The following is a 27579-nucleotide window of genomic DNA, read 5'->3' as shown; positions in this document are numbered from 1 at the left end:
TGAATTCCTTGACAGTATTCCTGCAGCACGGTAGCAGTTCATTTTATCAGTTGGTCCCTGTCTAGACAAGAGAAAAGAACAAGGAGATTTTTCCACCTCACTTTTCATGATTCTAACAATCATTCAGCTTTCACTGGTGTAATTTACAAGCTAATAAAGAGAACCGTCAAGCCAGTTCACTGAATAAAGTAGGATTTTTTTAAATGCTCACCATTATGTGAAATATCAAGTAGGCCTTCTTAAGATTCATCTCACACACTGTACTCCAATCTGCTTTGTGCCTAAATCAATGACAAAGCACAAAAGGGAAGATTTAAAGCTATGTAGCCATATAGTATTTAAAAGTCAAGAAAAAATCTTTCAACCACTTTAGTTTAATTTTCAAGAACTGTTAAAGTGTATTTAACTAATCCAAGGAATATGAATTTGTGACATGGGCAAACGTCACATCTACGTAAACAAAGGAGATATTGTAGTAATATCATTCAGACTGCATTCATTTGGAATGAAACTGATGCTCATGTTTAGAAGTTGTCACGTTTGTTGTTGAACTTTTACTGTGCCATTAAGGACAATGGGATATACTTTTTACAACAGGAATTCAGTGAGGGTAACCTCTGCATTTAAAAGACATAATCAAAAAGTTACTGTTGCTGAAAAAGCATGTTATAAGTACCAAAAACCACAAATTAAATATTCCCTATTTCTTTGGCTGATGTACCAAATTCAAAATAACACAATGTAATTTTAAGCATCTAAGCAGCTACTTAAGGATTTTGCAAAAATGCACTGCAAAATAGAAAGTTATTAAAATTATCTCTTTTTAACCTACATGAACCACCATAGAAATGCCTACAACAGTTGATACAAATGTAATGAGACAAAATACCACAAATAAACAGTAATTTAAGACATTTAAAATACATACTTTATTGGAGATTCTCTATGGAGTATACCAGTTGTGTGTGGCTCTGCATAGTTATTCACAGTATAAAATAAAATTTAAAAACACAAAATAGCATTCATCAGTCAAGCCATCTGCACAGGTCCTTAGGTGTAAGTGAGACAGTGGTAGAGTGGACTGTAGTGTATTACATGTACAGGTACAGTGCAGTCTCCCAGGCCACAGTATACAACCACCAACATTCCCATGACTGTCTCATTCAGGAGTTCACTGAGCCCCCCTTTAACACAGATGAGCAAAAGCTCCCATCTAAATTTCACTGGATCCCTCCTTATATCACTTCACCCATAATAATAATCATGTAAATCCACAGTAAGAGTCATCAGGGGTAACTTCAGGGTAAACCAAACTGCAGTTGCTCTTCCAAATCCAAGTTCTCAAGGTCATTGTTATCAGCCTCACCCGGCAGCATAATCAACTTCTGGGAACAAAGCCACTCATAGGTGCCTCCTCAGTGGGCTACCTGGGAAGCACTGTGAGAGGTCTGAGCATGCAGCATATTAACTTCCATCTCTGACAGAGAAAGTTAAACAAGTCGGGTCCAATAATATGAAAACCCAGGAGAGGAAGACAAAAACAAAATGATGACTAACATATGTTGATGTTCCAGGTAATGGCAGGAAGCTGGGTGAGTAGCTCGTGTGCAAGACTGCAGGGACCCCGTTGTTAGTGTGAGCTGCTGCAGGCGTAGACTGTTATTCAGAGTGGTGGTGATGGGTAGGGTTCTTTGGAGAGGGGCGGGGCCAGTTTGCATCACTCATCACCGCTGCCACGCCCTCACCGTTCCCGCAGGAGGTAGAAGACCACTGCCTTCAGGAAATGGCCACAGGTGCAGATGGCAGACACTAGCCAATGAGAGCGGAAGCTGGGGTCAGTGTTCACCACGCACTTTGTGATGTCCGCCTATGAGAGGAAAAGAGGCCACATTCAAATATTAACAAATCCACACGACTATGATGAATACTAACATTGCCCATATGGCAATGGTTGCAATATGACAAATTCAAGGGATTCCTTTGACCAAGTTCCTAAATACATGCTAGAGCAAATTATAAAAGACCAAGCTCATGTTGTTAATACTAACCACCATTGACTTGTAGCACCAACAGTGTGCATCTGCCTATACTTATCAGCTGTATTCTAGGTCATTTTTGTGTCCCTTTTCTGCACATTCACAACAGAGGTTTGAAAAGTCTGAGTTATGCATCTAATCAATTATCTAGCATTCAACTTTCACAGTGTTGAGGGCATTCAGTAAACAAGGAGGAAATGCTAACGGGATGCAAGTACGTGACTTCAAGGACAAAGCTAAAATTCTAACATGGAACATATTTCATGACACACTGCTGACTAAAGGTAAAAAAAAAAAAAAAAACACCGAGCAATAGAATAGTAGAGTAAGGATGCAGACAGACCTGCTGTCAGGACTAGAGAAGTTTTCCCATCACATGGAAAGTACATGCTTTAGATGGACAGTGCTTATTTAGAGTATACTGGAGACTCTACTGCAAATTCTCTTGAGAGTAACCTCAAATATGATCATAAAATGCTTGGCAGTCACATGTGCTTATAAATGTACCAAATGAGAGAGGTTTATATGGAGGCCATATCCCTGCCATTGCAGTGACAGACATAAAATTTTCAGTCAAGAATCTCATGAAGTACAGGAGAATGTCTGAGTAGTTTTCTGGTTGCAAGGGGTTTCCCATGGTTTCATTTTTCATGACAAATCAAAGAACAAAAAAACTGTCAAAGAGGTATTTTGAAGAGCAGACCCATGAGACAACTTGCTGCACCCCGCAGAGTTCACCATATTGATATGCCCTTCTGCCTAAGCCAGTCCTGGCAGGAGGAGAGCTGGTTCTTTACAAACGGCAGTAAGAAAATCTGTTGAGTGACTGCGTAGTCTTTAATCCAGGGTTTTAATTACTCTGCCTGATGGCTCCAAATAGGCTATTTCAGCCTTTCTGTGGAGGGGCCTTTGTTCGCTGCCCAACTGCATCTGTGGAGTGGAATACACTGACGTGACAAAGGGCACCCTGCCAGGTGCTTCACTTTTTAATAGCTAATTAGATTGTGCTCTCTGTGCTTTCATCAAACCTTCAATAAGACTCTTACTGTTCAGGTATTTCACTGGCTGCCACAATTCGATTTAGGGTTTATGTCTATAAATAACTACTATACACAAGAATGCAGGATAGACTGTATGAGAAAGGCCCGTGTTGTGATAATAAAATAAATAATGCCAGCAGCACTGGATCTCGGAGCTTGGAGATCAGAGAAGTGGTTTTCAGGCCATTTAAACCCACTAAGTCAGGCCTGGTCCCCAGAGACACTGTAAATGCCATGGACTTCAGAGGGAGCCATCCTGTTCGATTGGTTGGAGGAGCCACAGTAATCAACTTAGGAGGAATGACCAACTATCTGGACAAATCAACGACAAGTTTTGTAAAAAAAAAAAAAAAAAAAAAAGGTTCTTGTAGCCAGTTATATGTTTTGAAGTCTTTTCAATGGGTCCCTCTGAAGGAAATATCAAAGGCGGGGAGTGCATGTGGGTATTCAAATGTTGTAAACAAAAATAAACAAGGGCGGAGGTCAAGGCCATGCCTCTGGGGACACAGCAGCCTGGCGTGTGGCAAAACAGGATTTTTCTGGACTGCTCAAAGAGCTGTGTGCCTCAACTGGAATAACACAGACATCTCCTGCACACATTAGGCTGGCCAAAAGACCAGCACACGCGAGCCAAGGATCTGCAACACTGGTAGTCAGCACAGACTCTGACGGCCCATTTGAACCTGAACCTTTATATTCCCCAACTTAAAGCGCTGTCCTGCACATACTGTATATGTAAGCAGACCAGCTGACTGTAGCCTCCATGCCCTGTGCCTGTAGGATAAACATTCCCACGGCACAACTGGTCGAGCTGGCCTCACTGCCCACTCCACACTCCCTGCTCCCAAATGGGGATACCCCAACATTAGCAACCTACTGTAGTTAGGGAGATACATTCCCACAGCAACAGTAGCATTCTCACCCAGCCACCTCTCCTCTTCAGCCAAGAGGCCAGGCTCTTGCGCACAAATTCGCCCAGGCAGTCCACGATGGTGTGGACCATGGCGGGGTGGCCATGCCGCACGCAGTCCACCGCCAGGGCACCCGCCACCGCATACAGCGACACCACCTTCCCCCACGTGACACCTGAGGACAGGAAGAGTCGCACTATTACACCGCAACCTTTCCATGCCTCCTCTCTCACACACACACACACACACACAGGAAGACCAGCAAGTCTGCAAAACATGGTCAATACACAAGCTAACTGTCAGCATATGAGATCAAATTAACCTGATTAACCTGTGTACTCTCCCAGCAACAAGAGTGGGAGCAAGCCATTCTCTTCAGCAGCTGGAGGCCCTGATACACTTGCTGTTTTTATAATAGACAGCTATGATGCATACAAAAAATTGATTTTAGTTTACACATCTTCTGTGTCCAAATCATGGTAAATTCACACTTGAGGCTGAAATTAAGTTTCACTCAGAGAGAGAGATGGAAAGCATTCTGCAAACTGACACAGTGTGATGAGCGTCTTTGTGTAAACAAGGCACAAACAGAGCTCACTACAGGGGAACAAAGGCCAAGATTTCCAATTCCCTACCTAAAGAATTGCTGTAACATTGCTTCAGCATTGCCAAATCATCCTCTGCACACATCCCCCCTCAGTGCCTCCATGTCGTACAACAGAGTATCCCGGTTGCATAACACACCACAAGGCTATAGCCCAATAAAGCAATTCAACTGCACTCTGACTGCAGAGGAATTTGGGCTCATTGTAATCGCATGAGGTCAGTGATTTCAATGTGTTAGTGGGCTCTGCTGCTGGTTACAGTGTGCATGACTAAGTCTTGGGCTGGCGTTCCCTGGCTGTCTGTGTGATCCGAGGCAGAGCTGACAGGCTGCATCCCTTTTTCTGGAGTCCCTTCTTTACGGGAACTTGAGCAGAGCTTTAGAGCTAAAGGAGTGGGCAGGCATTCGGCTGCCAGCAGCTGTTTCCCAGGGAGACCATGAAAATACTGACAAATCCCGATATCACAGCTTTAAAACGGAGGCACACTACTAGCCTGTAACATTATTCCATATATGGGCCCCCTCACTTCCACAGACAGCAGACCCTCATCAAATTTATGCGCTTGTTTCATATAACCTTTTTATTCAATTTACCATGTATCGTATGGAGGCTAGACAAAGATAAGAAGACGTTCATGCAGGGCAGTCTCATTCCTTGAGATGTGCTGTTCTGTAGTAGAATTCCATTTTTCCAGAGACATGTATTTCTGTAGCAGGACATTTCTATGGTTTTGGAGGGGATCCACTTCAGGGAACCATTTTCGATTTGCAGCCATTTGCAATTCCTGGGAAATGCCTATGGGTAGATATGGGGATGGCCCTTACAGTCACTCTGCCACAGTAGTGCCACCCGCGTCCCCAGCGGAAAGCAGCAATCTGGATGAGAGGAGGGGCACCAGGCCCCACCCACGCACTCTAGCCTTCTGGAATGTCAGGCTCTCCCTGTATCTGACTCTGCTGAAGGGAACCCATACTTCAGAATGACAGGAATCCGGAACCCTTCAGGACAGACCCCAGAGAGGAGGAAAGAGCACCCTGCAGTAGGAGCGACATAACTGGAGGATGAGTGGGCGGGAGTTCCCGGCACGGGGACGGACCGAGGGCCAGATGTAAACACTGCGGTTGCAGTGAAGTGAAACCTGCTGCCTCCCACGGCTTCCTCTGCAGAGAGCGTGCAGGGAGGGGGGGCGGGGAGAGGGTGGGCACAGCAACAGGTTCCGCTTGGCTCTCTCTGGGCCGTGCGTCTAAATGGGTCAGGGCACCGGCCTACAGAGCCGCACAGCCCTAACCAACGCTGCTCTCACATCTGAGACAGACAGAGGACCTCCACGATTTGTGGGCACATTTACTCAAATCATCTGAATGATAAGAGAAACTTTGAAACATATGTCAAAGTAATGGAGAAAGTGTATCCAGTTTGCATGTCTGCATGTGTAATCATCTACTATCATGTTCTGTATATCTAACCATCATTTAAAGTCACATTTTATATTTTTCCATTTTGATAACTAAGATTTCGGTTATTGCTACTTCTGCTACCAACTTCTCTTGTGTCACAACTACCATAGTCACGGCTGACAGAGAACAGCCAGTCACCATTGGGGGAACCTCCAACTTCTATATTTTGTTCTCATATACTTCTGCCAGTGGTGAACTTATGCCGTCCCATTGGACAACTGCACACTACAGCAATGTCACATGTACACTAGGCATGACATGATATGAACACCACTGCTGATTCATAAGCAAAGACAGAGACAAGGTGAAGACAAAAAACTTTAGCAAAACTCTCCCATCAGCAGCTAGTGCAGCTAGGATAAGATTTCATTTTGAAATCTGGTCCTGGCCTATCAGCTGCAGGCTTTTGAAGAGTGAAACAACGGTGTTTGGTAGCCCTGTGCTTTCTATGTATGGGGGGGGGCACTGCCTTTTAACTTCAATTCTCTTCCAACCGAACAGTACAGCTGGAGTAAGACTGCATGTACAAGACAACAGAAGTGGGAGGAGTGAAAAAAGACATCATTGCTGGACGTGGGGGTTCACTGATTCTTGAGGCACCAGTGGACCCCTAAGGGGAAGGTTATTCAGCACCCCTGTCCCCAGCATGCAAATACAAGGCCTAGGGCTCCAGAAGTCAATCATTTTTCCTAGGGTCCTCAGTGCCCAGTGCATGTTTACACAGCAGAAATCACATGGTGCTTTTGAAATTCTCCCCGGATGTCCTCTTGAATACATTACAGTTTAGTCTAAATGTGTATATGAAAAAGTCATAACTGGATCTCTCTCTACCCTGGAACTGAGTTTTTCACTTACAATAAATCAGACATTTTAGGGAAATCCTCAGCACTGGTACACGGCAGACCATCCACTGATCTGTAGCTGCTTTTGCCGTTTTGTCATTCAGTTGCACTCTGATCTCTCTCGAACAAGGACATGCAAGAGGGTGACTACTATTGTTTCAAGCAATAGGCTTTGAGCAAAAAAAAAAACCCATAACTGCCATGATTTTCAAATAACCAAACCCCTCTCCAATTATGAGTTTGAACCTCAGTGATGCTAGATCTGCTTAACCACAATAAGGTCTTACTAATACAAACAAAACAGACTGTTTTTTTTCCCACATCAGGCGATTCAGAGTAGTGCATACTAAAGGGTAAAGAAAGCTACACTTGCATTTACTCTACAAAAAGTTGTACATTTAGAAACAAGGCTAGATGTGACCTCAAGCACACAGAGATGACTCAACAATTAAAGGGGCACACATACCCCCTTGCTCGGAATTACTGGTCAAGTTTATCTTCCTGTCTTCAACTACAGAAGGCTTCTCCCATATAGCCTTACCGGTGGAGAAGATTTCTGAGGCCACAGCCAGGAAAGCGTCCGACACCACACTCTCAGAGGCCACCGTTATGTTGAGCTGTCGTGCCACGTTGCGGTATACATTAGGCCGCAGGTACTCCAACTCATCACCTGCAGTACAGAGAGCCCAGGGGGGAACAGGCCAGTGAAGTGCTACCATTCCTTTGCAAACACACCTCTGTTAAAGATCCACTGATGCAGGATCCACAAAACACATGTGGTACATCTACAGCAAATTTTAAGTTAATTAGGCACTGCTTACCTTTCCATACAACTCCACTATGTATGCACTACTAATGTTAATGACTAATTACTGACTTTTTCACATCACTATTATTGCATCACAACCTGGCTTCAGGCCCTTAATCAACAATTAAACCATTGATTTCAACGTACAATCAAGTCATAAAACACGTTTCAAACAAAACATGTTTCATCCTTGTTACAAATACAATCTCTAACATATTAACAGTTCTTTGTACACACGTATACACACATGTTCCCCTATCCATGCATAATACCATAATGCTAGGTATGTTATATAGCTATATTGCACTTTATTTATTAACACATGTACGCTGTAGTTATCACACCACTCTATGACCGACACATGTTCAGACGCGGTTAGTTGTGTCCTGTACGTGCTGTCTTGTATGCATCTTTATTTACGCACTATGCACGCATTTTTTGTAAATGCTCTGGTTTAAAAGCATCCACCACATGATATGAAACTGTAATCACCACAACATACCTGAAGGCAGATGCAGACACAGACCTCATGCTGCACTCAATAAGCATTGCTCATTACATGCCTCTAGCAATAATGTAACAACCTTCGTGTTGGGCAATGAGTGTTTCAGCTGATTACAACTGTCAATTAGAACAAAAGCAATAGCATTTCTCACAGTGACGGGTGAAAAAATAATGAAGATGACATCAGGAGGTCTTGCACAATCGCTCATTATGCAAGGCACTGGTACTGAATGCCAGGGGAAGTAGAAATGAGTTTGCTACATGCCTTTAAACTAGCCTCTCATCAGAAGGCATCTTCACAAAGCCTTGAAGTGATAATCTGTAGCATGGTGCGAGCAAGTGCATTCTTCACGTCTGGATTGTATTTAAACATAGTCTAAATAAATTACATATGTATTATCCAAAGTGCGCCAATACAAATATATTAGACAAAACTTTCATTGGTTGTTTACAAAAAACAATATTAGATTATAATGTTGAGAATATGCAAGTCTACACGTTACCTTGAAAACAGTTCGAAAGAGCTACAAAAAAAAAACAAAGCAGGGGAGGGGGGGGGAGAGAGAGAGAGACTAATTTTGTGTTTACTTATACTGTTTTTTAGTGTACTAGTACATATATTCAAAGTCTTACCTAACCAGAGGAGAACGGAGGAGACCTCTCCTAGCGGTCCTCCCGAAGCGGTCTGGCCCTGCTCGGGTTTGGACCAGCCAATACCAGCCCTGTTCAGCCTAGAATGGATGTAGTCCCTGCACAGGGCCTTGGCCTGCGAAACCAGTTCTTTGTCCGTGGGGGAGCGGTCAAACACCTCCATCACTTCAGCTGCGAACACTGAAGATCGGCGCAACATCTCCATACCCCCCATAAGCGGTCATTCAACCAACAAACTGCCAGCCACAAACCTCCACCCTGATCACCGTGTATGGTCTTCTCTGTCAAGCCGTCTCTTCCCCCTACAAAGAGGGCGTTTCCCTCACAGAGCTAGATCTCCCTGCATAATATAGAGGAATCTGCGTTAGCCTCCAGACTAAGAAAATAATAAACACACTTTCCCTTGTATTACTGAATTTTACCCCACTACAATTCAATTACTCTCAATACATAAATGCATCAGCACAACACTACACAATCTTCAACCAGTAGATTACTAAAACTCAGATGGTAAAACACAAGTTCGATTATTAATATAACAATATAGTTTTAAAAACGCACACCGCAATATGTATGTGTATGGAGATAACTAGAAATGCTACTGCCCGACACAACTACTAGAAAAGAAATGCTACTGCCCGACACAACCTGATATTACTGCAGACGCGCGTAAAAGGTTCGTTAGTAATGTGTTCATTAATTGATAATGCTGTTGGACTTTTCTTGCAGTGATGAGGTAAACGCAGGTGGTCTTCACATTATACGTGCAAACGGTGCGTTGATCCCAAGATAACATGTTTCGAATAAATAAAAAGGAGTAGATGTAAGTCTGTGAAACCGTGTAGCTCAATCGCTTACCTTTTTGAGTTGCCCACTCTATAATTGACAGGCGCCACTCCGACCCCTGAGGGCTTACTGGCCAGGTCGCGCTCACATTTTCAGTTTTAATAACACCTCTTTTCAGTACAAAAAGCGCCTAAAAGATAATGTGTTCATAGAATTACAAAAAATATTCCAGACAAGAAAAGCTACCACTCAATGCACGAAATTAAGCCATCGTGTATTGGAATCACTAAATTTAGCCTCGTCACCTAATAATAGCTCCGCGTGTGGTTGATATTTCGTTTACAAACTCTGCGTTTCCGTAAGGACAAAGCGCGCGGACCACCCGTTTTCCATTGTCGTTACATTGCCTTGAAGGTTGTATAATTTGTTGATTTGCGCTACTAAATTTGGTTGCCAACCACACCACTGCCAGCATTCAGAAAGACGACTACTTTCAGCTAAGTTTCCTTCTAAGGAAAATCACTCAGCTTATTGCAGAGGCGGAGATAACGATAGTAACATGTTCATTGTTGCTCCGCCTACACTACTGTGACTTCAACTGAGTTTATAGGTATTCTCACACTCATTAGTTATTAGATGAATTTAAGTAAAAAAATATACAGCTGCTTGATTGAACTGTGTGAAGTACGACCTTTGAACGCGAATGTGAATTTAACATTGACCAGAATTGTACAGTATATGACGCGTGATGGTAACTTCATAATAAAATATTTAAACTAAAGCTGATGGTGCAGAATTCCCTTTCATGGTCAAACGTCTGCAGTCAAAGGCACGCATGACCATTTTTAATCTTACGGAGGGCCCCAGTGATTGCATGACAGTGGTATGCAATATACAGTTACTGAAACAACGAAGTTTTTCAACGATTCAACAACATATTACAGGGCACCCAGTCCAGAAAATCACACTAAGCACCTTGCTCAGGAGCCCAACTGCAATGTCCCATGTGTGACATAAACCATCAGCCTTGTTGCAAGCCAAATCTGCTCCAAACTGCTGCTCTTTTCCAGTTACGAATTTACAAATGTAATGCTGCGCCACATTTTGTTAATAATGTCACTCTGGATATTGAAAGAAGGGGACTCTTAGCATCTAAGTAGACCTGACATTTCTACTACAAAAACAGGACAAGTATTATAGTATTCCAGCATACAATACATAACATCTTCACAGCACAGCACACAGAACATGGCTTACAGCTCACAGTGTTCTATTATCTTCACAATCTTTATTAATATTGTTTGCAGACAATTCCCAGCAAACACCATGGGGCCACCACAGGGGTCCCCATCTCCCAGATTATGTGAGGCTGCACCTTTTCATAGCTCCTTCTTTGTAACATGTCTTTCATATCAGAGTGGATGCAGGTGTGTCACAACTGAGTTCCCAGTTCAGCTGTCACCATTGCACAAAAAGTAAAGGTATTGCTGAGAATGGAAGCCACTGTTCAAAGTAGAATCTTCATGCATGTACAAAACATCTTCAAAATGGTCCACATATGGTCTAATTTGAGATGACACAGTACGTTTGTTTGTTTTTTTTGCAAATATAAAGTGTAGCATATCCGGAAAACAAAAGTGTGTATGATGCAAAAATTTACTTGCTCCAAAGCTTTGTTTTGATTGTGTGCAAAACAAGGCATTTGTGTTGTTCATTATGTTGATAAGGTACATGCTGGTGTGGTCAAAGCAATAGTGAAAAAGCTTCCCACATCCACAAAAGGATATTTTGGTTACTAAAGCTGTTGCATATTTAGCATGGTGCAGCCAATGCAGGGATTAAAGGGTTAACTGTATATACTTAACCTAAGAAAGCCATAGTTTTTTTTCTGTTTAATGGCTGGATGTGGCATAGCCCTAAACAGTGTCAAGTGGTCTAATATTTCCATTGCATTTAGTACTAAAATTGTATTGCTCTTTCCACTGATTACAAATCATTACACCATATACAAAAAGACATATTTACAACAAAAATGCAATGAATTAAAACATGGTACACGGAAAAAAAATAGATGAGACAAATGGAATAGAAAGAACTGGGGTTAAAAAGGGATATTCAAACATTGTATACAAATAAAGCATGCTTAAGAGACTTCAGACAACGGTGGCTTCTTTTTAAGAAAGTATAATAGGGTAGTTTAAGGATGTCACTCAGTCTCACATTACTATTTATAAAAGAAGAGCACAAATAAACACATCATGTGTGGTGTGTTACAGATTCTTGAATTCCTACTGAAATGGTACATTTAAAGAATCCTAGAACTGAAGAGCTATCTAAAAGTAGTATTTTACAGAAAATTGCAGAATGAAGTTGTACATATTTTTTAACAAAATTGCTAAAAATAACATTTTTGGCATGGTAAATCCTCTCAGTTTTAGAGTTCCAACAGAAAGTGACATGAGGGGGGCAGTTTCCCCTGTTTGCCTCTTTCTTTGTTAAAAATATCCAGTGGAGCCTCTGCGGCCCATGAAAATTGTGTATTATCTTTGGAAGAGGAGAGTTTTCTTAACCACCCAAGTGATAAATTAAAAATAGCACATGCAGGCTTATCACATGCCAACACTAACAGCACCCTTTTGACTTATCATGCAAACTTTTGACATAGAATGTGAAGTGCTATGACCAGACTGGAAGCACAGAGGCTGAAATACATGCACAGAGTGATGGTATAAATTTTAGCCATGTTCAACTATATCAATCATAAAGTATATACAATATATGCGAGTGGCGAGGGATCGTATTTTCTCATAACAGCAACCATGGAATTTTGGAATCTGAATTTAATTTTTGAGTGGGTACAAAAAGATGCTAATAGAGTGCTGTTATTCATCTTTGGAATCTACATTCTTTCAAATCTATGCCATTAAAAATATAATCAGTTGGTGGCATTTGGTCGTCAGTTTATTATGAATACATTTTCATTAGTGCTACACTATATGTCAGGGAAAGGAGGTGTCACCTCGGTGTGTAGGAAAGTTTATAATGCATATGTAAACACCAGGAAATTTCATATAGCAGTGTTCGTAAACAACAAAGGATAAAATGAAATTAATATAAGGTGAAACACTGTAATTAATTGTTAGTCTCAAACTGGATTTTTTTGTATTATTGTATCATACACAAGGGCTGATAATATGCAATTAGTTCAATTAGTCACACAACAGTGGAGCATTAAAAGAAATCAATTTTTCCTTTGATCATTTACCTCCTGGAATTTTAAATACTGTATGTAATTTCATGTTGAGAACAGAAAACGTCCCTGCAATAAACAAAGGCAGAATGCAGACTGAGAGGGAAGACAAGCTAGGCTTCAATTAATTTCCCACAGAAAGACCAGCCTGACCATCAATGCTTTGTTCACAACATCAGTAGAGGAGAAACAGAGCAGAACTGAGGGCAAGCTTGTGGGCGTAGGGGAAGTCCAGGCCAAGCCACACTTCAATGTCGCTCTTTGTTGTTGTTGACACTAAAAGGGAGCCTGCTGCAAACTAGTCCAACTTCATTCTGTATTGCCGCTGATAGCAGTCAAATCCACACAGATATGGTACCATTACAAGAGTGGAATTTTGCTGCTGTATGCCCCTCCAATGAAATGTGCTGCTAAATAAGTTTGCTGAAGTACGCTCTGTGAAACACATTTGTGCAGAAAAACATACAGATCAGGATTTTACTGTGTGTAAGCATTTTCATGCTGTATAAATGCATGATTTTTGTGTGTCTGTACTTTTTTTTCGCTGTCACTTTTTGAAGTCGTGAGATGAAAGAATGCTACCATAACAGTCACATACAGAGATGTGACATAACACTCTTGAGAAAGGAGAGCTGTTTCTGGAGTTTTTGAAAGATTTAACTAGAATTCTTCAGTAATTGTGTAGATAGGAGGTAGTATAATGCTACTTGGTGACAGGACATCTGGCTAATGAATTTCACAAATATGTTAAAGCATATTATTATTTCCTTTAGTAAACAAACAATGTATAAACAAATCCAAATGGTGAATTGTTCTGATGAGTAGGATGCAAATTTGGTGATGGCAACCATCCATCTTGCTGTGTAAAATTTTGCCTGGGCTTGCCCAAGGAATCTCTCCCTTCCAAACCTTTCTCCTATCAAGGCTTCCACTTCCTTTGCCTGATCCTGTCTGTACAGGTCTAAGAGCACTAAGGAGTCTGCTCATCATTTTAGGTCTCACAGGGACTTTTTTTTTTTAATTTCATTTAGTTTTTAGCCCTAATTTTTCTGTGAGTGGTTGAATGAATTAGTTTCATAACTGTATGATTTGTTTATGTTTGTTGTTTATCATAGTATAATCTGATCATTTTTTCCCCCAGATTTTGATTTAAAATATTTAGCAGTATAAAGATGTTCATTTTAATGTTAACAGCTGTTTTCAGTCCTATTAATAATTTATGAGTTCTGAGCTGAACGCACAGAAAATGGGTATTGCGTGGCATGTCTCTCTCCATTCAATCTCCTTGTGCAATGCTGAAACCTAGTGGCCATTAAACGAGCGGCCTTCCAGGAAAGAATCTCACGAAGCATTACGTATGAATAATAACAATACCGCCTCACTGGTGTGTCCATTAGCTCGTGTTAATATTAGTATAATATCACTTCATGAAATTATTGTTTTACAAAGATACATGTAGACTAACCATATAATTATATGATCAACACTAATTTATTAATTATAAAAAATATAATTTTAACGAAAATCATTAAATTAATGACAATAAATTACAGTAGGCCTCAATCGGGGTTTTCATAACACCATGAAACAATGGATTACTGTACGGTTGGTACGTTTATGTAAAAATATTATACCAAAACAATACAGTTCCCATAATTCAACTCTCTTCCAGGAGTGACTCACGCATGCGTGTTGATTGTGTCCCCTTAGCATCAAACGAGAAGAGAGTCTCTTTTGATAAGAATTTCATATCGACATACAGCCGAAATTCTCCAAACAGCTGCTGATGTGATTGATGGAGTTACAGAATACGTAGGTGTCCTTCTTGCGGTGCGGCAGGATTGGCAAGTGGGCGAATCGACCCCGAAAACAAGGTGGAGTGACAGAAAGGGAGTCTGTTTGTGTAGCAAGCTAGATAGCTAGCTAGTTCTAGAGGGTCTCAGACAAGGAGGACAAAAATACTGAAATAAAATTAGACAACTCCCATTCCTAGCGGGAAGGGCTGCGGCTGCCCTTATCCTGACCAGCCTGCCGACATGGCTCACCTCCGGGACCTGCGGAACCAGGTAAGGCCGGGGGGGTCTGTTCCCTTATCGAGGGGTCAAATTCGGCAAACCCGCTGGGTGAGTGTGAGTCAGTCCGGTGGAGTGCTGGCTCTCTGAACAAGTAAAATAGCGTTCATGGATGGGGATGGGAAACAAGAGGTGCACCTGAGCTTTGCGAGCTCATATTCAACTATTTGTCAGCTGTTTTTTTAAGCTGGCTAATTTTTCAACGCATACCTCTACCTAGCTAGTCATTTAGCCAGCTAGCTTTCCCACCCTACACAGCGTAAGTTAATTAGTTGTTAGTCAGCTAGGTTGGCAGCTAGTTTACGCTACCGTGACTGTATTTTTATGCTATGCTTAGGTAACTGTTGTAGCTTTGTAACTGTATTTAACATGTCGTTTATTTTTGACAGATAACTAGGTAGCTAACGTTAGCTATGTTACATGCTCTTCTCGTCGAGCTCGAGCAACAGTAAATGGTAAGATAGCCAGCCACTAGTCCTATGCTTGAATTGAAACGTTATATAAGTCTATACATTTTATTTGTGCAAATTACCTGTTTTCATACAGGCATGCACCTAGCTAGCTGCAAGAACCGAAAATGTTGAAAAATTATCATGATGTTGAAAATGTTGATTACCTGTTGTCATGCATGTTCTTGTGGTTTGTGGTACCTTACACTATTTGCTAACTAGTTAGCTTGCTGCCTCCCTTTTTGTTTCAGGTGTTCTGAGTCTCTTAAACACTGTTGTGTATTTGATAGCTAGCTTGCAAGTGAAAGTTAAAAATAATACAGGTAACTAGTCAGCTACTTAGCTACGCTTACATCTAGTCTGGTCAGGCTTCCTTATATTGTGGTTGACCATTCAGACATAATTTGAGAATTCCCTTGGCTTTACAATAATACATTTCATTAATGAGTACAGACATCCAACTGGTGAGAAGTAACTGATCCATTTCTTTTTATATCATAATCGAAACATTCTCTGAATTTATCAGTAATTTTACATGATGTGGCAGCCTCCATATGACTGCAAAATGAAACAGAATGGCTACTCAAGGAACAATTAATTATTTTTAGGAACCCTTATTTAAACTACATTAAATCTATTTGATTTGATGTAAATAAATTTTGATATAAATAAATTTGATTTGATTCCACTTGGGTAAGGTAAGTGAAAATTAAGTGTGTTGAGAAGTGTATTGTGACATTGGTAGTCGTCTTGTGGTTTCCACTGCTTACATTGCAGGTAACTGCAGGCCTGCCAGCAAGCAGTGGATCACTGGTTACAGTGGTCATTGTCCTGCATCATGTGTATTTCACAGTTGACAGTAATTGAAAGTTAATTATTTTGAGGTATCGTTTATAACTGATGGCTGCGACTCTTATCCACTCAGGCAACCCATCTGAAATGGTCTTGTCAATCAGTTAATTATAACTTCCATTATGAAAGTTGATCATTCTCAGAGATGGTATGTAGTTCCTCATAGAAGCATGCAGGGCATTTGTTTGTGCACAGAGGCTTATGTGAAGTAGTACACTGATGTTCCCTGGGAAGTCTTTGCAGACAGAAGAAGCCTCAGTATGAGTACTCTATAGAGGTGGCTGTTGGGCCTTTGATTGACTTTGAGGTTGGTGAGTGTGTGGGATTACACAGAACAGCGGAGGACAGAAACTCAAGAAAAGGGTACTAATGCCAGTCATGCCTGCAGACCTTCTGGATTTGGGTTAATTACTGTTGAGAGAAAAAAAGGCAACCTCCCTCAAGCCTGTTTGCCGGCATCTTGGATTGTGGATGTTTGTTCAAGCATATGTACAATTTCCATGTAATATGATACTTACATTAGCCTATTTAATTCTATGCAACTGAATTTTTGTGCTGCACCAAGTCTTTTGGTGATAAAAATATCTGTACTCGTGACGTCAGAAAAAAAATCTTCATTGTGACTCATAGAGGCCAGAGTGCTTAAAATGTGGAGCTTTTCATGCTTCCATTGTGAACCAGAGTGTGCAGCAGAGAGCAGGAATGTAGCAGTTCCTTCTACCTGACAGAAAGCTGCCAGCAAACTGTTTGAAAAACAGTTGAGTGCTGTTGAGATGCCTCAGTAAAGAGATATCTGAATGGGAGATCATACAAAAGTCTGATTACCTTTGAGGTCTGTTCTGTTTTGGGAATTCTGTGAGAGTATTGAGCGTGGGGTAATTGTACGAGACTCACGACATCAGGGGGACACTCAAGGACAAGCAACAGAATGAACAAGGAAATCTATCCTTAAATTCTTAATTTTACTGCTCCACACAGTCATTTAAAAGAGCATAAAAAGTTGCATGACTGCGTAAGGGGCCGGTACATACATTGATATGAGTCTTATCTGCTGAACTTCAGTCGCGTGATGTGTATGTTTGTGGAAATATACTTCATTAATCGGAATAGCCCAGCTTGAACTCAGAACAGTACATTTTCCCTGCATGCTGGAGTTCACTGGGAGAGGAGCTAACAAGCACTTGTTTGGGCCAAGGCCATATGAGATACTGTACATGACATAGGGCCAGCATTCAGCTGAATCCACGGTCGTATTGGACTATGGTGTTGTAACAGTAGTAATCAAAGTCATGGTTAAAATTGCATCAAGAGCATGTCACAAGTAGCATGTGTCTGTCTCTGACCATTGCTGTTAGCCTGGTAATACATTACCGTTCCTATATTTTTTTCTTGCTTAAAGCATGGTGTGAAGACTAGCGTTAGTATAATTTGTCTTTGACGGAGAATTGTTAATTCTAATGCTCTAACAAACTCAAAAAGTTCACATCACATTACATTTACATTTCATGCATTTTAGTAGACGTTCTTGTCAAGAGCGACTTCCAGCACAGTAGAACGAGGGCGTTACAGTAGTCCAGGTGTGAGAGGACCAGGGCCTGAACTAGGAGTTGCATAGAATACATAGTGAGGTAGGGGCAGATCCTTCAGATGTTGTACAAAAAGAATCTGCATGCCCGACTCACTGCTGCAACCTGAGAAGAGAAGGAGAGTTCGCTATCAAGTATTATACCAAGGCTTTTGATAGTGGCATTAGTGAAAAGGCTTGTAGAGTCTAGGCTGAGTGAGAGGTCTTGATACGGGGAGGACCTGGATAGAATGAAAAGCATCTCAGATTTTGCCTGTTTAGGCTTTAAGCAGGGGTCCAACCTTCAACTGTGAAATGTCCTTCAGGCAAGCTGAAATCCATGCAGAAACCTGTGTGTCAGATCACCTGTTCTGTTTTTTCTTCTTTAGTTCAGAAACATTTCTCATCTAATTATCCTGATTTGTTTATCAGTGAAACCTTTGTGTGAAAACACTATTACAAAATAAAGCTCTGAACGGCTCCCACATCCCTCTATTTAGCAAGCTATCAAAGAGAAAAAAGACTAATTCATAAATGCTCTTGAAAGTTCACACAAAGTTGAACGCATCTAGCATTAGTGTGGCATCCGTTGGCATTCTTGTCTGAATAAGGGGATTTCAAAACAGGTATTTTGAATAAGCTGTTGATATGCAAGTTAGATCTGAGAATTAGGCTGGATGCATGCAAATCCCTGTGTCATCATCTGAGGTCTGCTGAAGTCTGTGCCCAGAATTGGCAAGATCAACATGACATGAAGTAGCTGTCCAGTTTGAAAGGTCTCATTGTCATGTTAATTTGTTGCACCAAGGAACCATGTGCATCGGTACTACATAGTACTGTAAAATAACTTGGGTTATATGAAATTGGACATACAGATATGAGAAGGCGGATCATTATCAATCCTGTCTATGTCATGAAGGTTCCCTCTCAAACCTAAATGAGGATGCCTTTTGCTATCTGGTTGAAAATATGCACACACAGTTACAAGTGACCCTCAGTTTATGCATTCCTACACGGCACGTTACCCTGTTTTACAGGGGTATCAGTGATTCATCCTGATCCACACATCCACAGTGTAAATCTCTGTGGTTGAGACATAGCAGCTGGCCCCATTGAGGGGTTAAGAGGAGCTGAATGTGTCTTGAGTGCTTATCCTTTCTGTGTGTGTGCTGTTAATGGGGATGTGCGGGTGCCCCCACTCTTGCAGCCAGTGATTCATTCACTCACTCTGAGTCTGCTTCCTAAATGAGATGCAGCGGACCTTTACATCCTCCATCCTCCATGTCAGCGTCAGAGTGACGTAAAAGATTAAAATCATCCTGGGCCATAAGTCTATATTTAGCTCTGTATCTCGGTTTTTCCATGGCGATGGAAATCTGTAGTGGAAGATGGCCTGGACTGAACTTAATGGTGCGTGGGGGCCAGGGATGCTGAGCTGACATGTAGTCTGGGTCTGCCTTTGTGGGGGGGGGGGGGGGGGTGCAGGGGCTAGGAGGAATGATGGGCAGAGATAAGGATGACACCACAGGGACAGAGCCCAGGCTGTGGGGCTCAGCTGCCCCCCGCACCTTAGCGCCCACTGTGACAGAGTGTGCCTGCCTGTGCGCTTTCCTTCATCACACACACAGCCCAGGGCTGCCGCCACATGGCAGTGGCCAAGTCCAACCATCAGTCTGACTGAAATCATACGCATTGCTCAGGAGGCTGCCTGTGCCATCTAGCATAAGGGTAACGTTCATTATATATGCCTCATTCCTCCCCCAAGTTATCGTACTACACTGAATAATGGCATACCTAGTGTACAGTCATTTATGACTGTCTACTCCCTTAGAAGCGATGGGCCTGTTGTTTTTATAGTTGTTTAGTAGTGGTGTATTAGATTTTAGAGTTGAATAATTATGGAATGTAATGTGGAAAAATGACTACTGTATAACGACGAAAGAAATGGTATTTTTATTTTCCGAACCAGGCCTCCTTTAAAGCTTGAGTCAGCACAAGAGGTGCAGCATCCGCGGAAACATTGCCTTATGGTACCTGTTGCTTGGTAACTGCTGGCTGGTGTGGAAAACATGTTTCCAGAGAACATCAGGTTTGGCACTGGCACTCTGTCACTCAGAAGAACAGGTGCTCAATAACTGTGAGCATCTGAAGGAAAATAGCCTTTAGTATGCATGGCCATCATATCTTGGGACGTTTGAACTTTCTGGTTGTCTCTTGCCCTCAGTAAACACAAGGGGACAGACACTATTAAGACCATTATTGTTACACAGATTATCAGCTTTCCTGGTGTATTTCTCTTAGAGCTAATAGAACGTGAAATTATATACACAGGCACTACACTATATCTATATGTGGAGTTTTTTTTTCCTTTTTTGGATGTATGCTTTAATTATTATGGCTTTACTACCATTGCAAGTTTACAGCTATCTTTGTTTCCCTTTAACTGTAAATGTTTTTGCATTGTCAGTGTGTTCATGTTATCATGCCAGTAATGACTCATTGGAAATTGACTGTGGATGTGTTTCTTGGAAAGTGTAACCAGAGACTGTTTATCGCTGTGGATATTACACACTTTGTCTTCCTTCGTGGTTGGGCTAAGGAATTCCAGTCGTCAGTCGTTACTTTCTCTTTTTTTTCTCTTTTTTTTACTACAGGGTTTGAGAGATGAAACTTTCTATGTGATCTTCAGAAAGTTTGTCGTCTTGGTTTTTAACTGGTCCTGTATGTTTGTTGTGATGGTGCTGTTCATCCTTGTGTGCAGAACTCGCGGCTGGACCCCGAGGAGTACTTCACCAAGCTGGAGCGCATTGGGAAGGGCTCGTTCGGGGAGGTGTACAAGGGCATCAACAACCGCACAAAAGAGGTGGTGGCTATCAAGATCATCGACCTGGAAGAGGCGGAGGACGAGATCGAGGACATCCAGCAAGAGATCACCGTGCTCAGCCAGTGTGACAGCCCGTTCGTCACCAAATACTTCGGCTCCTACCTCAAGGTGCTTCCTACACCCTGTCCATAGCAGTGAGGCCATGGTCAAAACATCACAGAGTAGGTTAATGGAACATATGATTCAGAGAGCTGGTTGGATACATATGGTCATCTTTAAGTGTGTGCGTTTGGGTCAAAACTCGTTCCAAGAAAATGAGGATGAGTCATTCATGAAATGATGATTACTCTAATTTTATGATAACTGATCGGCCTAAATGTGCAATCTGTATTAATAATGACTCCATAAATAGGTATGACTCTGCTTTCACCTTTTATTTCCTTATGAATGATGCAGTTATAATGAGGCTCTGTGTTCTCACAGGGGACCAAGCTGTGGATCATCATGGAGTATCTGGGAGGGGGCTCCGCCCTGGACCTGGTAAGTGGGCTCATTCTCAATATCTCCATGCTCCAGAGCTCATATCTACACCTCTGGACCTCTGAGCAACTCTGGCTGCCTTATCTCACAGCTGAAGCCAGGGCCCTTGGAGGAAACCTACATTGCCACCATCCTGAGGGAAATCCTGAAAGGACTGGACTACCTGCACTCTGAAAGGAAGATCCACCGGGACATCAAAGGTCAGCACGCAAGTGCCGCCCCCCTGAACCCAAGATCATCTCCAGCCTCTCCTACCCCAAGCTCTCAGCCCTTGATGTCACACCCCAGGGTCCTGATTGTGTCTGCAGTCTTTTTGCCCCTGGGGACTGTGGGTCCAAATATTCTCTTACCAGAAATGCACATTATTGTCAAATTATACTAAAAAAAAGTTATTTTAAGGCTTACATGTTTTTTCCTGCTTTGGTGCTTTCCATATCATGCCTGTTCCATGCAAAGGTATGTGTGAAACTCACAGGTCAAAGGTCAACCCCCACTTTGGGTTAATGTGAAGCAGGGCCTCTAACAACTTCTTTGTCCAACCCCCCGCACAGCTGCCAACGTCCTTCTGTCAGAGCAGGGCGACGTGAAGCTGGCGGACTTTGGGGTGGCCGGGCAGCTGACAGACACCCAGATCAAGAGGAACACGTTCGTGGGCACGCCCTTCTGGATGGCGCCAGAGGTCATCAAGCAGTCAGCGTATGACTTTAAGGTGAGCTGCGATGTTAAGACCTCCCTCCGAGACAGACAGAGCAGTGCAAGGTCTGGGCAGTACTACACGATGAAGTTCTCAGAGGGTTCTGCTTTTTAGGAAAGCCTCTTCAAAGTGGTTTAGAGTATAAGCAAAGTATGAGCTTTAGAAAACAAACTATCTCATTTCTACCCTTTTGATGAAAACATTGCAGCATAACCCCATGAATGTTAGTGACCCTTCATGCTTACACTGCTGGCCACCTGCTCACTCAATGGGCTTTCATCCAGTTCTGACCCTTATGCATGGAATGCCCTGCCTTGTAATATTATTCTGTACTCGGTAATGTTCTGTACTTGAACATTAACTTTGTCATCATCCTTTTCAAATATTACTGTAAATATGCATATTTCTTTAATTTGAGCACTGGTAAAGAGTGCTTTAAGAATATCAGTGTTAGAATTAAAAAAAAAATGCTGGACTGTTTGCAGTGAAGTTTGTTTAATGCAGGCTGACATCTGGTCGCTGGGAATAACCGCCATCGAGCTGGCAAAGGGAGAGCCCCCCAACTCGGACCTGCACCCCATGAGAGTCCTCTTCCTCATTCCGAAGAACAACCCCCCCACGCTGGAGGGAACCTACAGCAAGCCCTTTAAGGAGTTTGTGGAGGCCTGCCTCAACAAGGACCCCCGATTTGTGAGTATGGCCCGTGATCTATGCAGAACGACCCATTTGGCATGTCGACCTCTGAAAAAGCACTGTCGCTCTGCAGAGACCCACAGCCAAGGAGCTGCTGAAGCACAAGTTCATCACGCGCTACACCAAGAAGACGTCCTACCTGGCAGAGCTCATCGACAGATATCGGCGCTGGAAGTCAGAGGGTCATGGGGATGAGTCCAGCTCTGACGACTCCGATATGTATGCGTGCCCGATATATTTGACCTTTAGCAAACTAGTCCTAAACTTCCTTTATCTCCACCCCACTTTTCTATCTGACCTGAACCTGTACCTTCACTCTGCCCAGAGATTGTGTATTTCTTAGTAACCATTGGTGGTTCCTCGATAAGCCTGTAGCCGTTTCGGCATTTGAGTAACTGTGACTGTTTGCGCCCCTTCTCAGGGATGGTGATGGGGATGACAGAGACCAATGTCCCATGTGGACCTTCCCCACAGTACGGCCCAGCTCCATGAACAAACTACAGAGGAGCTTCAACAATTCAGACTCAAAGGTGAGGGCACGCCTGTAGAGTGCACCAACATGACTCCACCCTGAGGTCTTGCACCCAGTGACGCAGAGCTTTGGACCTTAGCATAAAAGATACTGCTTTTTTCTTGGAAACAAATGCATGTTTTCATTATGCATGTATTATGCATGTTTTCATTAATCATCACATTTTTAATACATACGTGTCTATGTGTGTATGTTTAGTTAGAATTGAGAAGGAATTGCTCAGTATAGCAGTTGATAGTTCTCTTTGGTTTATGCACAGATGACAGAGGCCGTGAAGAGGCAGCCCAAGTCACAATGTCTGTCAGCGCTAGTCACACCGATTTTCAGAGAGGTAAAGTCCATGAGAGGGGTTGATAGGGACTGGCAAGAAGGACAACACATTGGCATCAAAGCATTCATACTAGCACACCCTAAAAGTCGCTTTGGATAAAAGCGTCTGCTAAATAAATAAATGTAAATGTAATGTAAATGTAAAAGATAGCAGCTGCTGGCCAGCCCACAAGATTTGTACTGGCTGCACTGGCCGAGACGTGCTTTCCACACCATGGGGTTTTAAAAAAATGGCTGCATCCTTCACACTTCCCTCACTGTTGTCATGAGACATTGTCCCTGCAGTGCCTTTTCCCAGCTTAGTTTTGGTTCTACCTTACTAGGTTACCCTATGGGGTCATGCTGCAGCATGCTGAAATTGGAATTCCTCTCACATCTTTCCTGTTCTTCGAATATTTTTGTAAAGGGGAGTCTTGGCTAGGCAGTTTCACCTCAGTTTAATTTCAGTTCCTTGTGAATTACTGACACTGCTGGAGCCAATTCCAGTGGCTCCTGAACACACCGGTATGTAGAAAGATAGTTTATCCCCGTGGATCTAAAATTCCTTCTGCTTCCCCTTGACTACTGATGAAGTCATGCCTGAGTTTGTATTGGATCACTCTTTTCACCCTGAGCATTATACTGGGACAGGACATTCTTTGCTCAGGGAACAGCTGGGTGAAATCTCAGGCACTTCCTATTTCATAGAGCAATGACAGTAATCAGGGGACTACGTAAGGGTTCCATTCCAGCATTTAAAGTATCTGCCTGTGGGATATGGTCTTCTCACCTCCCTCAGCCAGAAATGCGAAAGTTGCGCAAAAGACACAGCCGTTTCTGGGTTTCTGTAAAAGCCTATCATTTGCCGCCAGTGGCTAAAATCTTTCTGCAAAGCGGGCCCAGATTTCCCATTGCAGCTACAGAATACTTGGCCAAGCTTAACTCGCATAAAGAAATGCTATTCAGGTTAAAACCTTAACCCCAAATGTAAACGGATCTACTATGTGCTATTCTTATTTGTTTCCCTGATTGTTTACATTATAGCTAGCAACAGGCACAGCATCAAAGTTTGATGACGTAATGGAATAATGGTCAGAAAGCTTTTTTTAAAATCAGACTTTGGTTCAAAGCTTCAGTGCATCACTCTCAGTCGCTACAATTTCCTTTGTGACATGAAAAAAACACCCTTATCACCACTTTAAATTAGTAAATATTTGAATGATAGGTAGTGATTTCATAGGCAAATGTAACAGTCTCACGGGCTAATGTTTTAGACAAAAAGCTGTTTTAGAATAAGTTTTATATTGCTTCGAGATAGACTGTTCTAAGTGTAAAAATGGTGTAAAAAAATCCCTGGAATGTGACTTAAAGTGGTTCAGGATGTCTCATTAGTCTAGTTAAGAACCTGCGACAGAGGTGTGCTGCTGACTGCCTCACATTTTTAGCTAAAGGAGAAGCGGCATGCCAGCGGGGGCAGCTTGGGTGCCATAGAGGAGCTGGAGAACGCTTTCAGCCTGGCAGAGGAGTCTTGCCCCGGCATCTCAGACCGTCTGGTCACACACATGATGGAGCGGGTGCGGAGGTGAGTGGACCTCCTCTTGGGCTTTCTCCAAAAGGCAGCCTTCCCAGTTTGAGCTGCATTACTGACCAAATCATTTGACTGGTGCAAATAAGGGGTGTTCCAGAAACACTTCATAGTTCACACAGGTAATTCAGATATTTTAATATTTTGTGAGAATAACTGAACTAAGCAAAGAGCATGGACAATCACAGTTACAGTTCCAAATTATTAGTGGAATGGAAAAAGAAAGATGTCAGACAATTATCATTCATGTTAACAAAAATGTGGGTTAGTTTTTTCAAAATCACATTGATTCACACTGCTGAATCATTCAGGATTTCACTGTGAGACTGCATACCAACCCAGTTTAGCCAGCAGGGAAGCCTGTCAGGAATGTGCGGTGATTTCCTGGAGATCCTAACACCAGCTTCCCTCCTGAGCCATGCCAAGTGTCCTGCCATGCCCTCACCCTCTCTCTCTCTCCCTCACTCTCCTAGGTTTTCGTTAAATGGGAATACCACCCCTTCCTCACGGTGAGACCCACCGGCTGCTAACCCTCAACCCCTGCCACCAGAGAGCCATCTGGACAAAGCCCTCCTGCCCATCTGGTCCCAGGTGCCACTGGCACTGCCCCCCAGACCAGAGCACTCCCAACCCCCTTCCACTCCCCACAGATCTTTTAATTAGAGATTACAATGAAATATTTTTACAGTTTTCCTTTATAGAATGGTGAATGTTTAAAAAGTAAAAATGTCAAGCGCTGTGTGTAACAAACTGTTAGATCATGTCGTGTACAATAAACTCTATGGAAGCGTTGAGACAGAAGGTCTGTTGCTAGTTTTGTGTGCTGTGGCTGGATTTCTGGCCCAAAAGCAAGCATGTATGACAATGGCTATTGGCGTCTCGAAGCATCGAGCACACCCGGAGGAGAAGGACAGAGAAAGCAGAGACCAGGTTACTGTTACAGTCAGCTGAATTTTATTTATTATCCTTTCACGGTAATAACATGACAACCGCTACATGCGAGGTGTGTGGGAGTGGTTACTCCACCAACATGGTAAACAATAAATAGAAATTGAGTCATGAGACTGAGCGAGACGGCAACATGGCCCTTGGTTTAAAAGAGAAGTCTTAAATGAGGGGACAAAGAGGACCCAGGAGGAGCCCCTGACCAGTTTCCAGACAGCCCCAGGAACAGCAGATACAGGAGATGGATTGATACTGCTCTGCGCCACTGACCTCTCATGTCCACACTAATGCTGTGTTCCATTTACCTCCGAAGTCGGAGCTGGGAATGACGTCACACACTCGGAAATGACGGCTTCCCAGTTCAAATGGAACGCAGCACAAGTGAGTGAGAGGGATTCCAGTCCTTATACGAAATACAGAGTTGTGCAAATGCAATTTACCAGAGGGTGTTTGGTACTAATTTATCAAGACCAGCACGTCTAAGCAACTGTAGTGGTCGTTTTACCAACATTTTACAATGATGGCATGGCATACTGGTGATCTAACCCACATATCATTGCTAAAACTCTGTGTAAAAGAAAAAAAAAACAGGAAACAAAGCATTCTTTTCCAATAAAAAAAATCTAAAAAAATTACTCCAACATTATTCCTGAATAGATCTGGCACAGATATAGAACTCCTGCATGTTTTTTCAGTCTTCAAAACAAAGCATGACATTTCTAACAAAACAAATGAATTAGTCAAAATAGAGTATATGTAACATTCTCTCCAAAACTAACACTGAACACTGCTACAGAGACCTCCTTTACAACATTCATTCAGTTACATAATGGCATAAAAGCCTGCAGCAGCTCCACATACTCCCCCACTGGACCCCCAAATATGTAATCATAAAAATGCTCACTGTCCAAGTTTACTGAACTTTCATTTGCAAAATACATGCGGCATTCTCAGTCTCTTCAGTAACAATGGAATCTACCCTCAACAAATCTTAATAGTCCCAATATACTTTAGTCAAAAATGCATCTGTCGCATTTTCACCTTCCCTTCTGATGGTACAAATACCATGTTTCACTGGGCAATAAATGATGTTTTACCATTGTTGCTCAATTGGTATGATGGACTCAAATTAAAAAAAAATTGGTTCAGTCATTGTGTGTATGAAAGATAATGCTGAAAAATAAAACTGAAAAAAGTGAAAGTGGATGTATAACATGGGGTCTTTTTTATACTGAAACATTGACAATGAAGTCCCACGAACCTCTGAAGTGAGAACTCCCGGGTGGCTTCAGACAGTGTGACAGCTCTGAATAGTGAAGGGGGACTGCTTATGGGGAGCAAGTCTGTCACTGTGTCATGGGTAATGCACAGCTACTGAAACCCAAAAAGAAGTGCATCCTGCAGAACAACACTTGAATTAATGAACCTTGTGGCACTGGGTACCTTCTTAAGTCCGTTTTTGGTTTTAGATGATTTTTTTCCCCCAAAACCTGTGTGAGACCATAAAAACAGCAAATGCTGTATGAAATGGAATTGTGCGTATATTGTCACAAATCATTGAGAGTAAAAAAATTAATAGGTCAACAAATACTTAAAATTTACTAGTACACTTGGATAATATTCTCACAAT

General features: G+C 42.3%; 2 protein-coding genes across 3 annotated transcripts; one reads left to right on the top strand and one right to left on the bottom strand.

Moving 5' to 3' along the window:
• Nucleotides 1-211: 211 nt before the first annotated feature.
• On the bottom strand, nucleotides 212-10149 carry boka (BCL2 family apoptosis regulator BOK a). The gene is made up of 6 exons (XM_036522087.1): nucleotides 9713-10149; nucleotides 8837-9194; nucleotides 7433-7561; nucleotides 3999-4162; nucleotides 1558-1867; nucleotides 212-281 (listed from the first exon to the last, which is right to left on the bottom strand). Exons 2-5 carry the CDS (start codon nucleotides 9066-9068, stop codon nucleotides 1742-1744), a joined length of 651 nt encoding a protein of 216 aa, XP_036377980.1. The 5' UTR covers nucleotides 9069-9194; nucleotides 9713-10149; the 3' UTR covers nucleotides 212-281; nucleotides 1558-1741.
• Nucleotides 10150-14576: 4427 nt separating this feature from the next.
• stk25a (serine/threonine kinase 25a) lies at nucleotides 14577-27545 on the top strand. Of its 2 annotated transcripts, none has more exons than XM_036521823.1 (11): nucleotides 14577-14956; nucleotides 20589-20819; nucleotides 21135-21191; nucleotides 21283-21391; nucleotides 21743-21900; nucleotides 22390-22575; nucleotides 22652-22797; nucleotides 23000-23108; nucleotides 23370-23441; nucleotides 24865-25001; nucleotides 25478-27545. In XM_036521823.1, exons 1-11 carry the CDS (start codon nucleotides 14927-14929, stop codon nucleotides 25515-25517), a joined length of 1275 nt encoding a protein of 424 aa, XP_036377716.1. In that variant the 5' UTR covers nucleotides 14577-14926; the 3' UTR covers nucleotides 25518-27545. The 2 variants fall into 2 exon arrangements, with proteins under 2 accessions (XP_036377716.1, XP_036377717.1); XM_036521824.1 differs by lacking the exon at nucleotides 14577-14956 and adding an exon at nucleotides 15391-15417.
• The last annotated feature ends 34 nt before the right edge of the window (nucleotides 27546-27579 follow it).

This window comes from Megalops cyprinoides, chromosome 2 (genome assembly GCF_013368585.1).
Source record: "Megalops cyprinoides isolate fMegCyp1 chromosome 2, fMegCyp1.pri, whole genome shotgun sequence".
Classification (NCBI taxonomy): domain Eukaryota; kingdom Metazoa; phylum Chordata; class Actinopteri; order Elopiformes; family Megalopidae; genus Megalops; species Megalops cyprinoides.
Note: the sequence above shows the minus strand (reverse complement) of the source record. Positions and strands in the feature narration are given on the sequence as shown.